General features: G+C 34.1%; 1 protein-coding gene across 9 annotated transcripts in view; it reads left to right on the top strand.

The window, feature by feature from the left end:
- The window catches only part of KCNT2 (potassium sodium-activated channel subfamily T member 2), a 398,651-nt gene that overhangs the window by 283,671 nt on the left and 92,496 nt on the right, over nt 1-22,484 (top strand). For 4 of the 9 annotated variants that reach the window (XM_005540294.4, XM_005540293.4, XM_074026523.1 and 1 more), the window contains 3 exons: nt 2,519-2,590; nt 6,051-6,185; nt 16,683-16,794. In XM_005540294.4, the coding sequence (XP_005540351.1) occupies nt 2,519-2,590; nt 6,051-6,185; nt 16,683-16,794 (319 nt within the window). Of the gene's footprint in view, nt 1-2,518; nt 2,591-4,798; nt 4,973-6,050; nt 6,186-16,682; nt 16,795-22,484 lie in introns of those variants that run through there. The other 5 variants (XM_005540295.4, XM_015447378.3, XR_012428599.1 and 2 more) reach the window with 4 other exon arrangements.

The raw sequence follows: 22,484 nt of genomic DNA, 5'->3' as shown, positions 1-22,484 counted from the left end.
TGAGGACATAATATAGGAAAAGGACATCTAGTTTTAGGAATATTTTGTTTTCGTTTAATGTTTTTCAATAATAATGCTTCCCAATGTAAAGGTTGTGCTTGCCAATTAGCTGCCTTCTAATGATTAAAAAATTGTTTTATTATGAGCCTATGATATCATTTATGCTACTCACTTATTAAGCAGGTCGGTGCCATGAAAACTGTTGACAATGTATTTAGGTGAGCTGGCATGATACATGCAAATGCAGAATTTATTTATTCTTTATGTTTCAGATTTCCTTTTAAGCCACCTTTTTTAAATAGCTATAGTAGATAAATCTATCTGTTATACAAAATTAAATTTTGCAAAAAATACGGCGTAGTAGACCACTTACCTTAGATATCTTTCATCAGGATTATATATTTAGCATGGTTCAGGTGCCTTCATTTACCTTGTAACATAGCTGCTCTAATTCATGTAAGGATGAATGAACCATGCTACCACAATACAGATGTTAAAGCAATTTCCAAGGATTTGGAACATTGCTTGCCCATTGTAAGTACATATTTGTGGTAAAATTGCATGTGACTGAAATTCATGAGTCTCTTAAAGAATAACAATGATTAAATTTGATGGCCAGTTAGCTTTTATATTCTCTGCTAGACAAAGCAACAAAATAGAAAGGCCTTATCTTCATTTTTAACTCTAGTAGAAGGGTTGGCATAAAATCAAGACTTACTTTGTCCACAGTGACCTCAACACACAGGCGAAGGAATTTTTCAGATCACAACAGCTCAGTGTTGCCCCACTCTTGTGGTACCTGCATCCTCCTATGTGCTTCTCCAATTACAAGACAGGGTGAGAGAGATGTGGAGGGTTTTGAATCAGCAATTAAAATAGCCCTGCTAATTTTAAGAAGCAGGACAGTGCCTAGAAAGAGTATAACTAGAAATCTCTACCATAAGGCACTATCAGAGACTGCTACTGGAGTGTATATTTGGTTATAATATTTGTTGAAAACATATATCAGGATCTTTAAAACTGTATATAGGCTGTGATCCACTAATATCTCTTCTATAAATGTTTTGGGATAATGATAAAATATCAATGCTTAAAAAAAAAGAAAAGAAAGTCTTCGGAAGATGTGAACACCAGTGTTAAATACAATAGCAAGGTACTGCAAAGAACTGATAACTGCAGTATTTCACATCAAAAAGTGAAAATAACTTACAAAATAAGTAAGTGAGGATTTTAAGAATGAAGTGTGGTACATTTGTAAGATGTAATAATATTGGGTCATTTTAATGACTACAAAGAAAATTAATGATAGGAGAAATTGAATCAAAATTAAAATAATGGTATTCTTTACAAGTTTTTTTTTTCTTTTAATGTTTTGCTGTATTGAGCATTCTTTTTCTTCAGACTGTAAAGAGCTAGAAGGATGACCAACAGGAGAGAAATAAGTCAGGGAGAGAAAAAAAGTTCATCTAGCCAGGGAGGCTTGTAGGTACTATAGTTTCCTTGGCCTAGTATTTTCCTCTCCTCCTCTTACGCTGAACAAACTCCTACTAATCCTTTAACATTCAAATTAAATATCAGCTCTATGAAATGCTCCTCAATTCTGCCTCCTAAATATAACATATTGTTTGTTTTTTACAGATTAAAATATGTAATAGAATTGTATGATTTTGTACAAGAATTTTTAAAATTCTGTACTTCTTATAAGTTAACAGGATATTCTTTTGCGTAAGCCTGAATGTATTAAAATGTCTATTAAATAAAATTTTTGGATACATATATGCTGAGTCAATAGATACCTGAAGAAATTAATAACTTTGTGAAATGAATACAATAGATTAAGCAATTTCTAAGGAAGCTTTCTGGTTTATGGTTCTTTCCTCAAATATGTATATAAGAAAAGATTTCAGTCATAAATGTTTCCTCAATAATGTATATTGAGTATACTAATAAATTTTTAAATGCATTACTTTCATTATGATTTTATATAATACGTATTTTGCATGAGCATATATACTATATTTATTTGACAAACTGATATATTATATAGGGCGTGTTGTGATTATACATCTATCCCTTAGAGAAAGTGGTTCTTAATAGACATGCTTAATAGTTGCTCACTAATAGGCATTAGTACCCATTGCTTTAAATCATCTAAAAAAATGCATTAATTTTTTATTTTACAAGGCCTCCTCTGCGTGGATAACTTTTAAATTTATATATAAGATTTCTTAGTCATAATTAAGAATATCAATTCTGTATTTTTGTAGAATTATGCCATAATGTTTCTGATTTAGAAAGCTGAAATACAACTTGTTTTTATAATTCTGAGGCATTTTATGATTCATAACAAGTGCAAATGACATTTTCTAGTTAATGTTAAGAAAAAAAGCACTAAAATTAATTTTGTCAGCAGTGTTGAGTTTTGGAAATACAAACTAAGTCAACTTACTTCCTTTCCCTAGAAGTGCTGCCACTGTTGTGACATTGTGTTTCATTTTGTAACCCATCTACTACTTAGGCCAGATATGCATTTTCTGGATGCAATCTGTTGGTTTCCAATGGTTTACTACATGGTGGGCTCTATTGACAAGTAGGTGACAAAATCTTTGGCACACTAACTAGTGTAGTGTCCTGTGGTTTGTCATGTGCTGTGCCTTGTTACTGCATGATGAGTGTAATTTGCCGTGTCAGTATTGCAAATATGATATATTTTGCATGTAGAGCTTATGTTCTCGTGTTATACATCTTGTATTAAACTTTCTAAGCAATAATCTATTGTTGAATTAAAACAAATCTTGCTGCATGTCAATTTTGTCAGTTTTGCTCAGTTTCTAATGCTATTTTTAGTTTTGTGTCATCTATAACAACGTTATTACTATTGACATAGTGTTAGAGAAAACTAAAGTTGCAATATTGTGATGCATTGATAGCATTACGATAACTTCTGGAAACTGAAATAATTTAGAAATGCTCATTTTAACTTAGATTTATAAATTAGAGCAATTCCTTTAGAGTTTACTTTGGTCACATGTCAGAGTTTATAATTTCTAAAATATTTGTTAATTAAAAGGTCATATGTGTTTAACACATTAGTAGTTAAATACAAATTCTTATACATGTATCATGGTGACATTAAAATATATATATATAAATAAAAGATCAAAAAGCTAATATACTTGAAATAATATGTTACTTTTCCACCTCTAAATAATGTCGGCCAGAGCCTTCAAAATAAAATGCTAAAATTTACCAGTTGAGAACTTTAATGCTTACATTTTATCCTGTAGATGTTGAAGAAAACAAAGTTTTGTAACTTTGAAAGTATTTAGTGCTGTGGATACGTTAAAGGTCAACCAGTCTAAAATATGTTTAGCCTCCATTCTACGTTAATATAATTTACATCATCAGGTATGATAATACTAACCAAGTAAATACACTGTAGTTAGATGTACTAAAATTGCTATTTAAATTCTACACATGTTTTATAACCAGTCATCTTTTTTGAAATCTTTTGAGATAGTGTTCTGTTAAAATTTATCAGAAAACCAGTATATCTAAAAGCTAAAGAATAAACGTCCCATCTATCTTTTCTGATGTAAACTATGAAGTGGATTCTTCCTCCGTAAAAGTATTTATGATGAGAGAATAAAGAATTGAGAGGATCAAATTACTAGGGACAGAAATAAAACAGAATTGGCTACAAACAGCTAATTATTGGTCTGGGGACTGTTATGTTCATGTAACAGTTCTCCTCTTTTGCTTGTGTTTGAAATCTTTCTTTAAAAATACCTCTTTGAATGAATTAAAACACATTCATGAACACTTCTTTACACTTACACATTTTACATTCTAGTCCTTGCAAAAAGGGGTCTTAGAAAGGGATAGAAAGGGAGGCTTTGCCAATTATTCCTATAACTTGTTTTCTGTCCTGATTGACTTTCTTGTGCTGCCATCTGCTGGCCACACTGTGTAAAGCATCCATGCTGAGGAAAAAATAAGGCAATGGCCTTGCACAAATTATGATGGACAGGAGTTATAAGAATAAGTTGGCAGCCTACTTAAAAAAAAAAAAGTGCAGCAGTAAATAGGAAAAGAATAATATAATCTTAAAACATAAAAAATGAAAAAGCTTCTACATGGTTCAGAAATATTATTCCAAATTTATTTATTTTCTATATAGATTTAAATTCATAATTAATGATAATTTGCCAAAGTTATGAGTAAACTGTAACAGCCAGTATTTTTGAGACTGGAATTAATTGATACATGTGGGCATAGGTAACAGTTAGCTATGTAGCACGGGTACTCTCAAAGTGAACTTTTGGTCAAATGTTCACTTCAACATCATTGAATTATTGATGGTTAAATATTCATCTTTCCTATCTTCACTTCTGTGCATATATACTTATCCAGTCACTCTTATCCTCGACTGCCCTATCCTTTCCTTTTCCTATATAGGTAATTATAATGGAGATATTTATTAATGAAGAAAAAAAGATTGTGAAAACTGAAATATGAGAAAGTGATGTAAAATTATAATAAGGTGATGTGAAGACATATGACTTAAGCGTCATTTCAATGGTCCATAAGGGCCATACCACATTCATTTTCCATCTAACTCTTTCTTTTTTAATGTATTTAATAAATTAAGAAAAATTATGATACATTTCCTGAATAAAAGAAAGACCCAAGTATCCCTAGGCATTTAAACTTGAAGGTCATCATAGTGGTTGGATGTTATGGTCCTGGCCCCTCTTATCATAGGAAATTTATTTGGAATAACATTCTGTTTCCACAGTTTTAGCCATAAAATCTCTGCCACAGACCATTGTTCCTGATTCAAGCGAAATATTTTTTCTGGACTACTCCTGGGGATCTTGGACTCAAGGCTTTGGTAATACCCTCTCGCCTAATAACAGAGTAAGAAATCCTGCCTCCCACCTTCCCATAAAAGGAAAATAATTCCCTCTAACGTGACATGGCTAACTCAACCAATCATGCACTTGGAAAAGATCCTCAGGGACTTCACTCTTCAATTTTAAAACCTAAGAGAAACTACTGCTCTTTAAGCTTTAAACATCCTGTTATAAATCAGAAGATACGGAAATCAATTAACCTATCTTTTCTTATCTGTCTTCAATCAACTCTGTACCTAGAACATTCTTGTACTCATTCAAGTGTAGTCTCCATTATCCAATTCAGTTCTACTTTTCTAGTTTGCATGAAGCAGAGGCAATGAGAGTAATGGTTCCCTGTTTCAGCTTTAACGGTAAACATTTTCTTTTAATTCATTGGGAGAATGATAGGTAAGATTTTTTTTTTTTTTTTTTTTTTTTGGTCAGTGATAGGAAAGAAGACTGACTCTATTTTAGCTCACAGGTATGTGTTTCCTACTTTAGCAATTACTTCACCCAGCCAAAGAAATCAGGTTACTCAAACACTTGCTCAAAAATTTAGGCTGGCTAAACAGTAGCCTTGCATACAACAGAATTTGTATATTTTACATGCTCTTGGTTGTGTAGAACCAATCTATAACACATAGGTCTTACGTAAAGGAATAATAAACATTTAAAAATAAACATTTCATAGTTTTATATTTTTTCATTAGGCTTACCATCTAAATTAACATAACACTTATTTATTTCTCTCTTGCCAAAATTACTTTAGATGTAAAAAAAATGTAAATGTCGTGTCTTCGAAGTAGTATGTAACTGTAAAAAGAAATTTCTAACATGCTCTATTTTATTGCAAAATGGATGTATTCCATATTTCATGTATATAATTAATAAAATTATTAAAGAAAACATTTTAACACACTTTTTGAAACAGTTGAGATCTAATGATGTGTAAACTACCCAATATAAAAATTATTTCATATTAGTAGATAATATTGTATCATAATTCCCATTAATAGCTACCTGTGCACACTCTGTAAAAGCCACCTCTAAAGGCAACTTATGTAAGCACAGGGGATAGTGCTAGACTTTAGCACTGATTATAACCTTATGATTTATTCAATGTTTGTTTTTCTCTGTTGATTTTTATCAAAGCCTAGATGACTTACTCAGGTGTGGAGTGACCTTTGCTGCTAATATGGTGGTTGTGGATAAAGAGAGCACCATGAGTGCCGAGGAAGACTACATGGCAGATGCCAAAACCATTGTGAATGTGCAGACACTTTTCAGGTAAGTGGCTGAATCATCCAACCCTGCCACTTACTTTGTGCTAAACATTGGTAAAATATTTGACACTGACTCTGTGTGAGGAATGAACGTGAGACACATTGACTTTATGTTCATTTATTCATTTGCTTTTCATAAAGTAAATGTTTATTGAGCACGTCATGTATGACTGGCACTGCGTAAAGTTAAATTTTTAGCACCAGATCAGTAATGCTTCTCATAAAATAAATTGAATGATATATCAGTTTTCTCAGATAGTTTAACAGTAGCAAATTCTTGAAAATCATGTGTACTAGTAGTCATGAGTTTTGACAAGCAGCCCATGTTCTCATGTTGGTATTATGCCTAGCAGTGACCAAATATTTACATTTACATACTGAATAACTAAGACTGAAAGTCTACACAGCTGGGAACAGGTAATTTACCCATGTTAAGAGCAAAGTCATGACATCATTTTCACTATTTTCTTGTCTTTTATTAATTAAATGTACCCATTGAGTTCATTCATTGAATTTAATTTAATGGGGATATGAATCCCCAATATGATTATCTTTGGGTAAGAGTAAACAATCGCGACCAGCGAAAGATCTGTGCTATAACTAAAGTCAAACTCCTCTGTCATTCAAGTCATCAGTTTCACTTGGAACAATTCTCCCTAAAATCATATGAAAATTTAAATATCAAAAAGATCATTTTTTTAAGTTGTATGAGTTTTGGCGAAGCCTGAAGGAAATATGTGAGCTACCAAATTACAGAGGTAAATGAAATAATATCAATTTTCTCATCATCCATGTTCCCTCCACTTTCATATTGTAGCAAAGCGTATATTGAGGTTAATTATTTCACTTTCTAGTTTGAGTTCAAAATTCAAAGGAGAGAGCCTAGATGTGTGTCTGTGTTAAGTTGCCTATTTGTACTATGATTTTAGGCAAATTACTTTTCTTCTCTACCTCTCAATATATTAATCACAATATTATTAAAGATTTAGAAATATGCAATACCTTACTTAGCATATGCCTGGTCATTTTTAATTACTTAATAAATATTTGCTATTAATATTACTAGCAGTATAATTATCACTTCCATGTGGCAGAGTGGAAAAGCCACTGACCTTGGACTACATAGCAGCAAACTTTATCTGGTACAACATATATCCTAGAGGCTCCAGCTGACAGTCACTAACTTTGTGACCTTCCTAACCTCATTTAGATTCAGTTTTCCTCATCTCTAAAATGCTGCAGAAAATAACCCACTTTGCAGTGTTAATGTAAAGATTAGAGATCAGTTATTTAAAGAATCTGTCATAGCAGCTGGAAAATCTACAATGAATTTGCATAAGAACCTCTTGTTCCAGAAGAAGAAATACACATTTTAAAGTTATTGTAATGCAGCAGTTCACTTAGAATATACCTAACTAGTTAACTAGTGAGCTGTATTAAACAGCACATTTTTAAAAGACACTATATAAAACTCGTTTAAAATATTACATGTATATAACCATTTTTTTCTCTAGAGAATATAAAAGAAAATTACAGGGTAGAAAATTAATTCAAGGATGAGATTTATAGCCAGCGAGTAGGGTAAAAATCATACTTTTTGATTCCATGCTTGGCAAAAGCTAATTATATAAAAGAAGATCCCAGGTCTTTTTAATTAAACATGTTATTTAAACTTTCAATTTACCATGAATTTTATTTCTATTATGGTGATGTTTCTATTGATTTAACTTTTATTATATATTCTCAGGATGAATTATTTTGATTCCAAGATAATAATAAATCCCTGTCTTACTGAGAGGTTCAAAGGCTGTAATTAGTAATTAAAAAAAATTAACTCACCATAGTAATTATGGACAGATATACACATGGCGACTAGTTGTTCAAAGGCTATGCTTCTCTAAGTACCTAGCTGAAGATGTGATTACCACTTGTTGAATGAATGAATGGATGTATGAATGAACTAATTAATAACTTTGGATACCTTGACTATTAGGCTTATCTGTCTTCAGCAGTATATTTTAGAAATTATATAGTTTTTATGGTATATATAGTGATCTAGACTGAATAGTTTTGAGCAGAATTTTTCAAAAGAACTATTAAAAACACAAATTGCAAAGAAATTACCTCTGTTCTCTCCTTTCTTATGCCCTATCATGACATTACTATTATTTCTCCAAGTATATGACAGTATTTTTTAGGAAAAAAATCATATAAAACTTTTTTGTGTGTTGTATGTTAAGCTGCTAATCTGTGTGTGCTAAGCTAGGCTAGTTTTACATTATAAAAAAGTAAGACAGACATTTATAGATTTGTATGATATAAGAAGTATCACTTATGCAGATAAATGACCAAAATTATTCAGACTTGGGAGTTGCATTTTATAGATGTAGTTAATTATCATCCTCCAGATCACTCTTATGCATTCCTTGGAGATTTTAGTTCCTGATTTACTATGACTTTTGGCAACCCTGATTATCATAATTATTGATGATTTCAACAATCTTACATAGATAATCCTTTGAATATCTGACTTTCACCACCCATTCTCATGGTCATAGCCTAAACCTTGAACAATGAATAATTTTACACTCCACATTCTCATTTTCTAGCATTCAACACTGTGAGTAGTGCTACTTATTTTCTATCTAATTTCTTCTAATAGCCCCAACTCTTAATAGTCCTTTGACCACATTGGATCCTGTCATCCACTGATCCTACTACCATTTTACTTACCCTTATCACCTGAGGGCTTTTTCCCTTCCTTACCCAGATTCAAGTCTATGATCAATCATGATAATCACTGCTGCGCTGAAACACTCAGTGGATAATTACTGATTATCTGCTACACACTGACACTGATCTCAGCTCTCTCCCTTTTCTCTCTTCCTCCTACTCCCAGTTTTCTCTCCTTTTAGGTTCTCTACCCACCACCTTGCATGAAATTCCCTAGAGGCAGATGACAACATTCCAGAGGTAGGATCCAGTTACCCTCATCAGTAAGCATCAGACAACTAGAAATCCAATCACAATGGCTGGATATCAGAGTATTTAGGATTAAAGTTTTGGACCCCATCCCTAAGAGAACTAAATTCTTATACATTAATTATGCATGCGGGAATAGTATCTTTAAAATATTTCAGCCAATCCTTATATCTTAGAGAACACCATTCATACTCTCAATTGAGAGCCAATTTCTAATTCATTGATTGGTAAGGCCTATGACATTGATAGAAGCACAGATAACAGAATTAATGTTGTGTGAACATTCAGATTAAAAACCAAAGTTGGCCACCTTAGATGATGAAATAGAATGCCAGCTGCACCTGGTGTTTAACTTAAACCAATGCATCCACCTATCACATTGTTTATTTTGAAGTGTTTAGAAAAGTAAATTTCAGACATCATGAGAGTACTAGAACGACCTAGAGAAGCCTTTTATTTATCACTTACCCTGATTTGTTCTTTCTCTCATGATGAGTTTTATTGTTTCTTTTTTTCTAATTAATCATTTTTTTTCCTCAGGGAGGGGGCGCTCTTAGTAGGCCTTTAAAGCAGCAAACTTTCTCTGGGACTACCTCTACTGCAGAGGTTCCACATTCTCTAGAGGAGTAGTGTATCTCCACTCCTTTACTCGGAAAAGACTTCCTGAATCCTAAGCAATTGGCTCATTACCTCCCCAGACGCCATTGCCATTTCTGCATACAAAAGACAATAAGGAGATAAGACCTTCCTGGGGTTAGATCCTGTTATACCTCTCTCCAAAAAAGGGTTTGTATTTACACATCTAAGAGAAGACACTCAAGTAAGCCATCCCAGTATAAAGAGCTCCTCAAAAGTGAAAAAAAAAGCAAGTCCTCAATTTCAAATTGAAATTTACCCTTCTAAAGATAACAGGACAATCGTTACCATTAGAAAACATTGCACGTTTTCATGTTTGTATGAACAAGTACTAATATCTAAACAAAGTTTAAACTCTCAAATTAAAATGTGCTTTGGATTAGAAACAACAACAGTAAAAAGTCTATGTCAAATTGATCTACCAAAATATCCTACTTGGTGGCTGTTTGGCATGTCACTGGCATCTGTCATTACTTTCATTTTACTGAGAAAGAAATAAACATTTAGAGAAATGTAGTGTCTCATCCTAGCCCATCTAGAAAAACAATGACGGATTCAGGCCTATGACCAGAGTGCCAAGAAAGACCAGAGAACTTTATCTAGGAGCTGGAAAAAAAAAAACATCTCTTTGGAGAGCACACAGAATAATGTTTAGGGCGGAATGGGTAGAGAATTTGTATGGTAAAAGTCCAGGTGTGACCTAGTTGAGAAGTTCTCTTGTGTTATTTTGTTTTAATACGAAGATTTTTTGGTTGCTGTTTTTGCTGTTGTTTTCTAAACGTAAGCTGACCACACTTGTAAGATAATGAGCAATGTCAATGAAACAGTCATGGATTGTCATCTGTTTTGAATGGAGCAACTCCTGCATTAGATCTATAGTAGGACAGGATCTATAGTAGGACAGGATCTGTGGCCATGCCTGCAATTGTGATTTGTTCATGTATCATGCTTGGCCCCTATGTTTATTGGTTATCTAGTAAGTGTCAGGACTAGACAGGATGCTGTGGCGGCAGTAATGAACAAGGTGGACATAGCTGGTGGCCTTAGAATGCTAATAGTCTAACAGGGAAGATATTAAGCCAGTCATTTAAATTTTTTATTAGAGAATTATAACTGTGGCAATTATTGGAGAAAATATATAGAACTGTATATATACCCAGATAACAAGAATATTTGCTCTAGTCCCATGGGTCAGAGAATGTCTTCCTGAGGAGTTGATAATCTTTTACCTGAAAAGTGAAGAGAGACTAAATGGGCAAAAGGATGGGTAGAGCACATTCCATATGGGGCAGCATATAGGAAGCTCTGAGATCCCGATAGTGACTATTCAAGGACTTGGAGCAGAGCAAGGGGAAGACTGGTGCGAGGAGGCTGAAATGTAATTTAGAAGTCATCTTTTCATGGCTTTGTAAAGTATGTTCGTAAGTTGGTCTGAATTTTAAGAATAACAGAAAGTCATTGAAGGATAGAGAAGTTTAAAAGATAACTGCAGGTGCAAGGTAGAGAATCGCTTCAGGAAAAGAAGGAGTGGGTAAGAGCAGACCAGTTAAGAGACTTCGGCATTGCCACGACTATAAAAGCATAGAAGGGCAAGTTTTGTTTATTTGTTTTTGTTTTTTAAAAGAAAAGAATATTGTCTTTAGATTAGCACAAGTAGTCATAATCTTACTAAGGAAACAACACATACCTGCATATGGAAAATGACAGATTTCGAAATAATATAACCATAAGTATAAGTAAATAATTTAAAATACTCGACGTGTATAAATACAAGAGTGATGCCTTTATATAGCGAAAACTACTTTTAATGTTTAGATTGGCGATGGTTTACATGGATAAGATTTTTGAGGATTCAGAGGATTCCTGATATTTATCATACTGTCATTTATTACTAACTCAGACTTCCTGAAGTATTTTTAAATTACTTATGAAAGATTACATACATTTTTACTTATTTTAGTGTTGATAGTCAATTGCAGTCCAAAAATTCCAATTAGTGTTTTATGTGTATCTAAGTGTGTCTGTATACCTCCTATTAATGTATACCCCTGTTATTTAAAAACATTATTTCCAGCTACCATGGCAAATTAGAATTTGTAGTGTAATATATAGCTCAGTATGTAATATTTTGAATAAAATGTCATAAACATTTTCCAATGTTCTTATATTTGTGTGTTTTGCTTTATGATACAAATACATCTAGTTTCAGAGTTCCCCCAGTAGCCTGTGAAATAGAATATATGGTATATTTTTCATCTTTATATTGGTTAGTAAAAATATTTATTGAATAAATTAATGCAGGGAGAGAACTCTTCCATAGATATTTTATACAGCTCCACAATTATATTTGCATCACTGAGTCAGAACACGAAGTAATTGTAGAAAAGTTTTAAATAGAACAAACTATATCTTTTTTTTTAATTACAGTGTTGCTCTATTATGTTCCTAGTGCCCAGGGAAAAGAGACTTATTATTTCATTTTAATTCTAAAATGTTCTACATGCAAAATGTATTTAGCTCATATTAAGACACGGAAATAGGTTTACGTTATTAGTGTTTCAAAGGAGCCTAAATAAATCTATTAGACAACCAAATTTGTAAATATAAAATATTATAACTGAATACAAGTAATAGTCTATGGATATAAAGGGCGTTAACATACTGTTTCATTATATAAGTATTAGTTCTAGATTTTTCACTAGGTGGCAGGCTTAGCTAATACTTTCAGTTTCTCAGTCCAAAATAACATAAATGTTGTAAGTTCATTTGTGTAGAACAGAAATGGGAGCCACATCAAGTAAATTATGTTGTCCTGTTTAATTTCAACTCCAGAAGTCACTCAAATACAATGACTGGGTCAATCAATCGTATTTTCACTCACTCTTATTAAGACCCTAAATATTTCTAGCTACATATATGTGTATATTTCTATTTGATAGGATGTGTCATAAAAGGATAATAAACAAAAGAATCCAGGTAACCACAACTTGATTCAAAGTGAAAATACTGATTTATATCAAAGATAAAATACATATTATTTAAGGGAAATAAAAATGTTTCAAAAGTTAAACTCGATTTTCATTAGTTTGTAACTACATTTTCCTCATAAATTCTATCTCTAGCCTGATATCTCAACACTGTTCTAAATGTTCTTCATAATTTATTCATTCACTAGTGTCTTAATGCTACTTAATCTAGGAGTGTTGAGTCAGCCACAATTTATCACCCCTAGAAAAAATACATATATCCTTATAATTTGTGATTTTTTATTGTTTCATCTATTATATTATAGTGTTTAAAGTCAGGAATCCTACTTTATGTGTTTATCTATCTACTGGAGACCAGAACTTTCTGATAGTAAAAAGTTGATAATTATTCATTAAGGCTAAATGAAAGTAATTTATAAAATGTTATTTTTTAAAAGAGTTGATTTTTAATATATGAAACATGAATCTATTGCTAGATATTGTTAATAATTTATTTTGTTTGGATCATCTGTGTTTCCTTACACTGCTCTATCTTCCTCTTTATTATAATGGTGAGGGGAAGCTTCAGCACCTAATGCTGTGGTGTGACCCAGGCCCTGCCACCTACTAGAATGTTACCTTGAACATACTATTTTGTCTCTTTGGGCCTCAGTTTCCTCACCTATAAACTAATAATTGGAGGTAAATCATAGAGTACTTTTTGCAGTTTGAAGAGGTAACGTGACCCTCTCGATTTCTAACACAAATTGAAAACTATTGAGATCCAAAGAAGTCAGGCACATAGAGTTAAAAATATTAGGCAAGAGGATGTGACTTTGGTGTAGGCAAAAGTGGGCTTTTAAAATCCACCCTTGAGAACCTTGGTCAGGAGCCATACTGGACAACCACAAGACTTGTCCTATAGGGCTTATCTCTCCTCACAACTTGGCACAGACCAGCACACATCTAAAGACACTGAAAAGATAGAGTCAGGGTTGAGACACACACCCTCAGCTCTTCCTAGGGAAAGAGAGGATACAGATAGAAACACAAGAGGGTTCCCACCTGATGTGAAGATTACGTGAGTTAACACATGGACAACTGTTAGAGTAGTACTTTATAGTTATTGTTTTATGGACATATGTTACCCATCGGAGAGAGAAAAAAAAGGAAAAGACAAAGAGGAGAACCTTAGATCCATTAATTTTTATTTTTAAAGTTTAGTACATGAATGTGGGATTTATTATCTGCATGAGTCTATAGGGCTTTGTGTTCATTGATTCATTTTTGTCCTATTTTTCATTTTAGTTTCTATTTCCCCAGATGATTGAATTTTGTCTGTGACGACCATATATGGTGAATATCTTTAGTGACATTGTTATTTTAAAATATTTCTTAAATAAATACTTTGAAACTCCCAGATGGTATGAAATTTGGCAGTTGGTGGCATTTCCCAGGCCTACCAGATGGAGTTTGCCAGCCAAAAGTCAACAGACATTTTTTTCCATCAGGCCACTTTTCTAATTTTTAACGAGTTTTTGGGAAAATAACTTTTATTTATTGAATGTACCATCATGGGTGACTTTTGAGTGAGAATAGAGCTGCTGAAAGAAAGTCCTGTGAAATATGGATGCTATAGTGTTTCTCCGTAAGCTCATCTAATTAAATTTCGTGCCCTGTTCATCAAGATTTCATCTCAAATGCACAAACATAAATTGAGAAATTGTTTACTTTCACAAAGATTTGTTAATTAAAGGAATATAAGGTCATAGGCACTGAGAGGGAAACCTTGCTTTCTTGGTGTGACGATTTATTAAGATAACTAAGGCATGAATAAAACTAACCAGGAAGCTTGAGAGGCCAACAGGTAGTTTAATCAATAAATCAAACACTGGGGAGCCAAAGTGGAGGGGATGATTCTGACTTTAAAAATTGTTTAAGTTTCATCTTGAATGGATTTGAGAGCCACTTTAAGTATTGGTTGTGATTTCGTAGTATAGAGATTCAGGAGAAAAGGAAACAGAAAAGAAATGGCATTTCAGGCAGAAATAACAACATGAGAAAAATAAAAAAACCTAAGAAAATAGTAATAACCATTCTAACTAGGAAACACTACCTTTCGTATATAGCCACTAGCTTCATGCTTTGCTACATCCTTTCTTTGCAGAATCTGATATTTAGAGTTTCTGTAATGAATTTAAGGTCACAGAACTATTGAAAAAGGTATCAGTTGCACAAATAAAATTACTGTATTCTTAACATTAGAAGTCAGCAAAAGAAATTATATCCTGGTTATTGTTTTGCTGATATTATTTTAATAACGATTATTACAATTTACCTAAATCAAGAACTACAACACTATTTATTATCAAAATGAAGATTAAGCCATATAATACTGGCTGTATTTCTTCCTTTTATTAAAAGATTTCACAAAATACCCAAAGATATCCTAGCTCTCAAAGGCCTTGATTGTGTAAGACCCAATGTTAGTCCATTTGGGCTCACGGCCAAGAGGGTGTGTTAAGTTTCGCAGATAACTCTGAGGAAAAAACCAAAAAAACTCTTCTTAAGGATGAGTTAGTGTCTTAACTAGAATGGTGACTAAAGCCCAGTGGAAACACGCCTGAGAGGCAGATAATCAGAGAAGCCTGGTCTGAAGGCTGAGAAAGGCCCTGCTGGCTGCAGAGCAGTAGGGTGGGCCCACTCTCCCCAGCAGGAGGGAGCAGTCCTGGCAAATCATCCATCAACCTGCCAGAGTTAGACCTGAGGAAAGGTAAACACTCATCTGTAACACTGGGGTTCAGGGACAGGGCTCTCATGTGAAAAGAAGCATGTACCACATCAAGCACTCAGGCACACGGAAGTCACAGCACCCTCATGACTGAATGAGCATACATTCATAAAATGAGAGCAGCAGGAGTTGTTTGTTCCTGAGCCACACAAACAGGCGGTTTATATTCTGCATATCTGCAGTCAGTTCTAGTCCCTGAGTTCAAGGGATGGTTCAGCCTAATGATGGGAATTGTAAGTGGTCATAACTTGGTTTAAAGACATATCATATGGAAAAAAAGCTGATTATCACAGAAGTGGCTGCCACAGAGAATATCAAAATATTTAAACAAGGAAAGCTACCAGGGATGCATAGATATCAGGTAAGGATCAGATCATGAACAACAGCAAAAATAAAAAGCATTTATTGTGGTATCATCCTGCCTCTTTTCTCTGGGGGGAGTCAATCTTGTGTGAGCGTGTATGTATGTGTGCTCGTTTTGGTGTATATTTGAGAGAGTGTCAAATGGGAAGAAAGCTAATGTGAAGCCATGGGACCTGTGAAAAAAATTCTCAGGAGACTTTTGGGGAACACTATCAATGCTTTAGCTTTGGCCCCGATTCATTACAATGAAATTTTATATAAATGATTTCCTCGTCTCAGAAGTTTGTTATAGCAAGATTTGACATATAAAAACTGCGCACTATGAGAATAAGGGGCCATAGGACATGAAAGAGCTCACATAATAGATGAGAAGCTCATTATGTGAAATTTTTGCCCATCAGCTTATTTATCTTTACAAATTTCTGTTTCAATGCCATCGCAAAGTAACCTTGTAACTTCTTAAATCACCTTTATGAGTTTCTCTTCTATGTTGTTCCATAATTGTAAAGAGAAAATGTCTAATAAAAGCCAAATTACTGAATTTATTTTTCTTATTGTGCTAAAATGTCTGTTAAAATATTCTTTGGGAAATATTGTTTCATTTTTCCTGCACTGTACAGAAGATTTTATGTGGCACTGCCTGCTGTTGTAATTGGATATAGTTTTATGCCTAAGGCTAGGAATCACTCACTCATAAATATGTTGTTATAAAAAATACCATATTGGATTGTTAGTGTAATGCAAATGTTCTTTTGAAATGTAGGTTGTTTTCCAGTCTCAGTATTATCACAGAGCTAACTCACCCAGCCAACATGAGATTCATGCAATTCAGAGCCAAAGACTGTTATTCTCTTGCTCTTTCAAAACTGGAAAAGGTAAGACCCCACATTATCAAGTAAATTAGATGTAACCATCTTTATTCAAAAATTAACTCTGTAAATATATAAATAAAAATGCCATGAGATAGTAAAAATAAAATGCTGTTTTGAATTTCTGTTTGGGAGATGAAATTCTAGTTTACAATTTTTTTAAAAATGTGAATTGACAGATTTGAACAATTTATATCACAGGTAAATATGATGGAGTTATTTTAAGTATTAAAATATTATTATTAAGTATTAAACACATGATTTGTGAAAGAATGCAACAGAAATGTGTATACTCACTTATTTGCTATGTCATGAAATCTATCTTTACACAGGGCTTTTCAGTTTCCAAAAAATCCTTAAGGTCTTAAAAAACTATAGGCTTTGTTGAAAACTGGCTTCCCAGATGTCACCAACACAACCTGACGTAAAGCTAAGTTTATTGCTTACCTAGGTAGGGGAGACTGCCTCCCCAACAGAAGTTTGGTGAGGTCTCAGAGGGAGGAAAACAAGGTCAAAATTTAGTGAGAACTGGAATTTAATTTAATGATGATATTTCAAAACAGAGACTTGATCGGGACTGGGAAGAGATCCGGATAATGCTAATAGAGACAATGGAATTGCAAAGTAATGTTATATAGTCAGAAAGATTTGGTTTCCATTTTCAGTATACAGGCTGAGTGTGGGTGTAGATGGTTTTTGCACTCAATTTTGACTTACTACTAAATTGTAGTGTACTGAGAGAACTAGATGTGAAAGGAAAAAAAAAAAAGACCCAGTCTTACACACGTAAAATGTGTTAACCTGGGTGTAGTGGCTCGTGCCTATAATCAGAGTGATTTGGGAAGCTGAGACAGGAGGATCCCTTGAGCCCAAAAGTTCAACGCTGCAGTGAGCTACGATCATGGCAGTGCACGCCAGCCTGGGTGGCAGAGTGAGATCCTGTTTCTAAAAATAAATAAATAGTTAAATCTAGGCTGTTTTCATTTCTTATAACAATATAAGAGGTAGAGAAAATTATGCCTTATATTTTTTTGGTTAGTTATTTCTGTTATGACAGACCAGACGCTGTCCTAATTCCTGGGAAACATATTGTTGAGTAAGGTGGTGTCTGTACCCATATCTACTGATTTCTCCAAAACTAGTCATACACATAATGTTTATAGAGCTTTACCCTGCTTTTTCATGGCCATAGGGAAATTGTTGTGCCCTGCTTCCAGATGTGGAACTCAGTTTGAGGCTAGATAGATACCTCTCCCAAGATTATACAGCTACCAGTCCAATTCAGTAAGGGAAATGTAAGGCTATTAATATTCAGGACAGAGAATTTCCACTATGCCACATCACTTTAGCAACATAAAAAAAGATGGCAAGCCGGGCTAAATTGACTCAGACTCAAAAGCAAACCAAATAATCAGAAATCCAGCAGGAATCCGTGCTGGCATGATGTAGTACAGCCTCCCTCATGGTAAATGAGGTAGAATCACCTCGTGCTAAAGAAGCCGGGCTCTGGAGTCAGATTGGTCCAACTTGCCACTACTTTTGAGGAATGGAAACTGGATAAATTATTTCATAGCCTTGGGATTCTTATATGGAAAATAGTGGTAGGAACTATTTTAAATAGTAGGGTCATTTTAGAGATTACAGCATGTAATCTATGCAAAACACTTCGCCCTGCATTTGATATATAATTAGTACTCAAATAAATGGTACTAAAATCTTAATGATAGATTTTATATTTGTTGATATTGTCACCAATAAGAATTTTATTCTGTGTATTCAGATTGTTGACGAGTCAGTTGATGTAGCAAGGTCATAATTGTGGAAGATATTTTCAGTATTTGTTAGCATTTGTGTTGACATGGTTGTGTGCTTATTGCATTAGAGGAAAAGAAGAAAACTATGAGATATACATGCCAGTCAGTTACATACATCTCCTTATCCAAAGAAAAAAATAAAACTTAATATCTTCGCAGCAAACAAGAAAGTACAATTAAGACCAGGTATCTAGGCTAAACTCCCAAAGAGAGAGACACAAGTTGCCTTCCTCCTTGATGTTCACATTTCAAAAAGATACCCCCAAGGCCCACAAGAAAAACATTCCTGGAATGCAAAACTGACTACAGGTTTATTTAACTTTTCAGAGATTTGCATCTATCTCACTGACAGAGAAAGGATTTCCAGTTACAAGTTTTTGACAGGGAAAGAAATTACAGTTACAAGTTTTCTAAAGAAAATACTCCAAGGAAAAGGGAAGGGACTTTGGTCATCAGGGTAATTTTTTTTTTTTTTGAGATTTATATTTGCTCTCATATCTTTTAGATTTTTCCCACGAAGAAAAAAGAAACTCAATACATCAACATATTTCCAAAGTATTCAAAGATAGAAAGATTAGAGGAAGTGGGATTGAAATCAGTAGTTTGAATGTTATAAAGCCATGGAAAATTCTTTGATCCACTTGTTACCACATTATGTTAAAGTTAGGATTTTAGAAACTTAAAAATTTAAAAATGTAGAAACTTCTTAGTCTTTTATATTCTCGTGGGTTGAATCTCATGCCCATCCAAAAAAAAAAAATGCTGTCCTGGGGTCCTAACTCTTACAGATGTGGTCTTTAGAGAAAGGCAGTCAACTTCAAAGGAAACCATAGGGTGGTTTCTAATTTGTAGCTCACTGACAGTTTTATTAAAAGGACGAATTTAGATACAGAGACAGACACACATTAAAGGAAGGCAATGTAAAGGGAAACAGAAGACAGTCCTCCATAAGCCAAGGAGAAAGGCCTGGAAGAGAGCTTTCATTTACAGTCCTCAGAAGGAACCAATCTTGACAATATCTTTATTTCAGATTTCTTGCCTCTACGACTGTAAGACAATAAATTTATACTGTTTAAAACGCCCAGGCAATATTACTTTATTATGGTAGCCCTATCAAACAGTGTTCCATGAATGATATGATAAATCTTCCAATCAAGTTTTTTTTTTTTTAATCATGACTATTTACTGGTATGACAGCTAACACAGTATTTAATTATCTTTCCATATTTGTATTCTGGGTGCAAGAAGACTTTTAGGATTAGAAAACTGATCTCTATTTCCAATATTTAAATAATCAGTAGCTTTTTCTATAGTTACTGTTGGCTGAGGGATACATGGATTTTTATTCTTCCAAACAATTATGAATATTGTTTCCATCTATCTATAAGTAGATGCCCTTGCACCTTCACAGGTGAGACCTTCACCTTTAGAAACACAATTAAGATTTTATATCCTGGCTGGGTATGGTGAATCACACCTGTAATCCCAGCACTTTGGGAGGTCAAGGCAGGTGGATGACTTGAGGTCAGGAGTTCGAGACCAGTGTCGCCAACATGGTGAAGTCCCGCCTCCACGAATAATAGAAAAATTAGCCAGGAGGCAGAAGTTGTAGTGAGCCAAGATTGAGCTATTGCACTACAGCCTGGGTGACAGAGAGAGACTCTGTCTCTAAATAAATAAATAAATAAATAAATCAGAAATAAACAACAACTTGGCTGCTGACACACTTTTTTTGCTACTAAGTGGTCTTCATTCATGTTTTAGAAGTGGCAGGATTTATAGGGATAGGTGTGGAATGTTAAACTGTATTATTCCCAATTACTTTACTTTTGTGATGATTAAGCTTTGATGTTTTCCTTATAGATCTTGCATTCTAATAAATATTAATATATGGTTTCTATTGGTATCAGAAATAATATTCTGTAAAGATTTACTGAAAGTAGCTATGTAGTGAAGAATATCTACTTTAAGGGGATATAGGGGTGAAGATAAAATTATCCCTTTGCCCTCCAAAGGTTTACTGAAACTCACAAAAGGCAGATGAATAGCAGAAGTGGCATGCAAATTTATTAGCACCCATGCGGGAGAATCACCAAGTAATTGCCCCACCATGCAATGGGGTGCACATGGTTATATACTTTTTTCCTAGAAGAAAGGGAGATGAGAGGTATGAATGATTTGGTGGGGACACATAGTAAATGATCTTCAGGAAAATTCAGTAGACTTGAGGAACATATGATATAGCCTGGGACAAAATCTGTTGGGCCCACAGAGCAGACAATGGTTTGTGACAAAAGTCTGTTCAGATGTGTTGACAGACTTCAATCTTGCTTCCTGTGATGTGAGTTCAGTTAATTAAAACTCAAGGAAGAGACCAGAGTAATTGTTTTCTTCTTTGGCAGGTCCAGACTTTAGGCCAATAAGGGAACTGCAGAGAACAACTTCATCCTGTGCTTTGGGAGAGAAAGGATTGAGAGGAGGTTGTAGGGCGGTGGGGAGTCAGAGAGATCTTGAGAGGCTTCTTATTCTGTTCAGCATGTCAAGGCACTATATTTTGGGGTATTAGTTTCTGAGCTCCAATAGGGAGAAAAAAATTCTCACCCATTATTATAGGGGCAGAGGCCCCTATAACAAAAAACAGATTAACAAGAGAGAAATATAACACATTTATTGAACATAAATAATATGTGACAGATGTCTTCAGAAACAAAGACTCAAAGAAACAGGGAAATCTGTGTATTTATATATCTAGGCATGGACGGCTGTACAGCATGATGATTGGACAAAGTGGGTATCATGGTAATAAATTAGGGAGGTGACTTAGCAAGGCCTATTTTTCAGATCTTCTTGGCGTCTCTTTGTCTTCAGATATGAGGACATTGCCCTCCTCTGAGTAGAGGGGAAACCCTCTGGAATGAGGATCTGATGACCTACTTTCAGTGGAAGGTCAGCTAAGTTTTATGGCCTGCTTCAGGGAAGGAGGGGTGAGAGAAGGTTAGAGAGTCCATCCTGCTGCTGCTATTTTCTCACATGTCAAGCTGACATATTTTGGAGTAGCATATCCTGAATCCCATCACCACAACACTGTCTTTCAATGAGAAATGGAAAGAGCTAAAAACGTGGAAGGATAACTAGTTCATAACAACAACATGAAAAACATATTGTGAAGTTCATTGATTATTCCTTGCTATCTTGAGGAACTCCCGTTTCCACTGTCTTCTGTGGTCCCTGTCTTTCCACTCAAGCTTCTTCTCAAGCCATCATTACCTATGTGACTTCAGAAACATACCCTCCTTGCAGCCTGTGTAATTTTTGTAGTCTACTACTTCCTTACGCAAGTTTGAGAAAGTTTGAAGATTTTCATGCTTATGAAAACTTACAAAGACTAAAGGTTTTTCAAAATATATTTGTCTTTCTGTGCCTGACTTATTTTTCTTAACATAATGACTATTATGTTAAGAGAAATGATACACGTTGCTGCAAATAACACGATATCATTATTTTTGCAGATCCATAATATTCTGTTGTGTATACATATCACATTTTCTTTAGCCAGTCATCTGTTGATAAACACTTAGGTGAATTCCATATCTTGGCTGTTCTAAGTGATGCTGTTATAAACATGGAATTGTAGATACCTCTCTGAAATACTAATTTTCTTTCTTTTGGATGTATACCCAGCAGTGGGATTGCTGGATCATGTGGCAGTTCTATTAGTTTTTTGAAAAATCTTCATATTGCTGTCCATAATTGCTGTACCACTCTGCATTCTTATACAGTCATAAGCGTTCCCATTTCTCTGCATCCTTGCCAGCATTTGTTATGTTTTGTCTTTTTGATATTTTGATAATAGGCATTCTAACTGGGGTGAGAGGATGTCTC

Source organism: Macaca fascicularis, chromosome 1 (genome assembly GCF_037993035.2).
Source record: "Macaca fascicularis isolate 582-1 chromosome 1, T2T-MFA8v1.1".
Classification (NCBI taxonomy): domain Eukaryota; kingdom Metazoa; phylum Chordata; class Mammalia; order Primates; family Cercopithecidae; genus Macaca; species Macaca fascicularis.
Note: the sequence above shows the minus strand (reverse complement) of the source record. Positions and strands in the feature narration are given on the sequence as shown.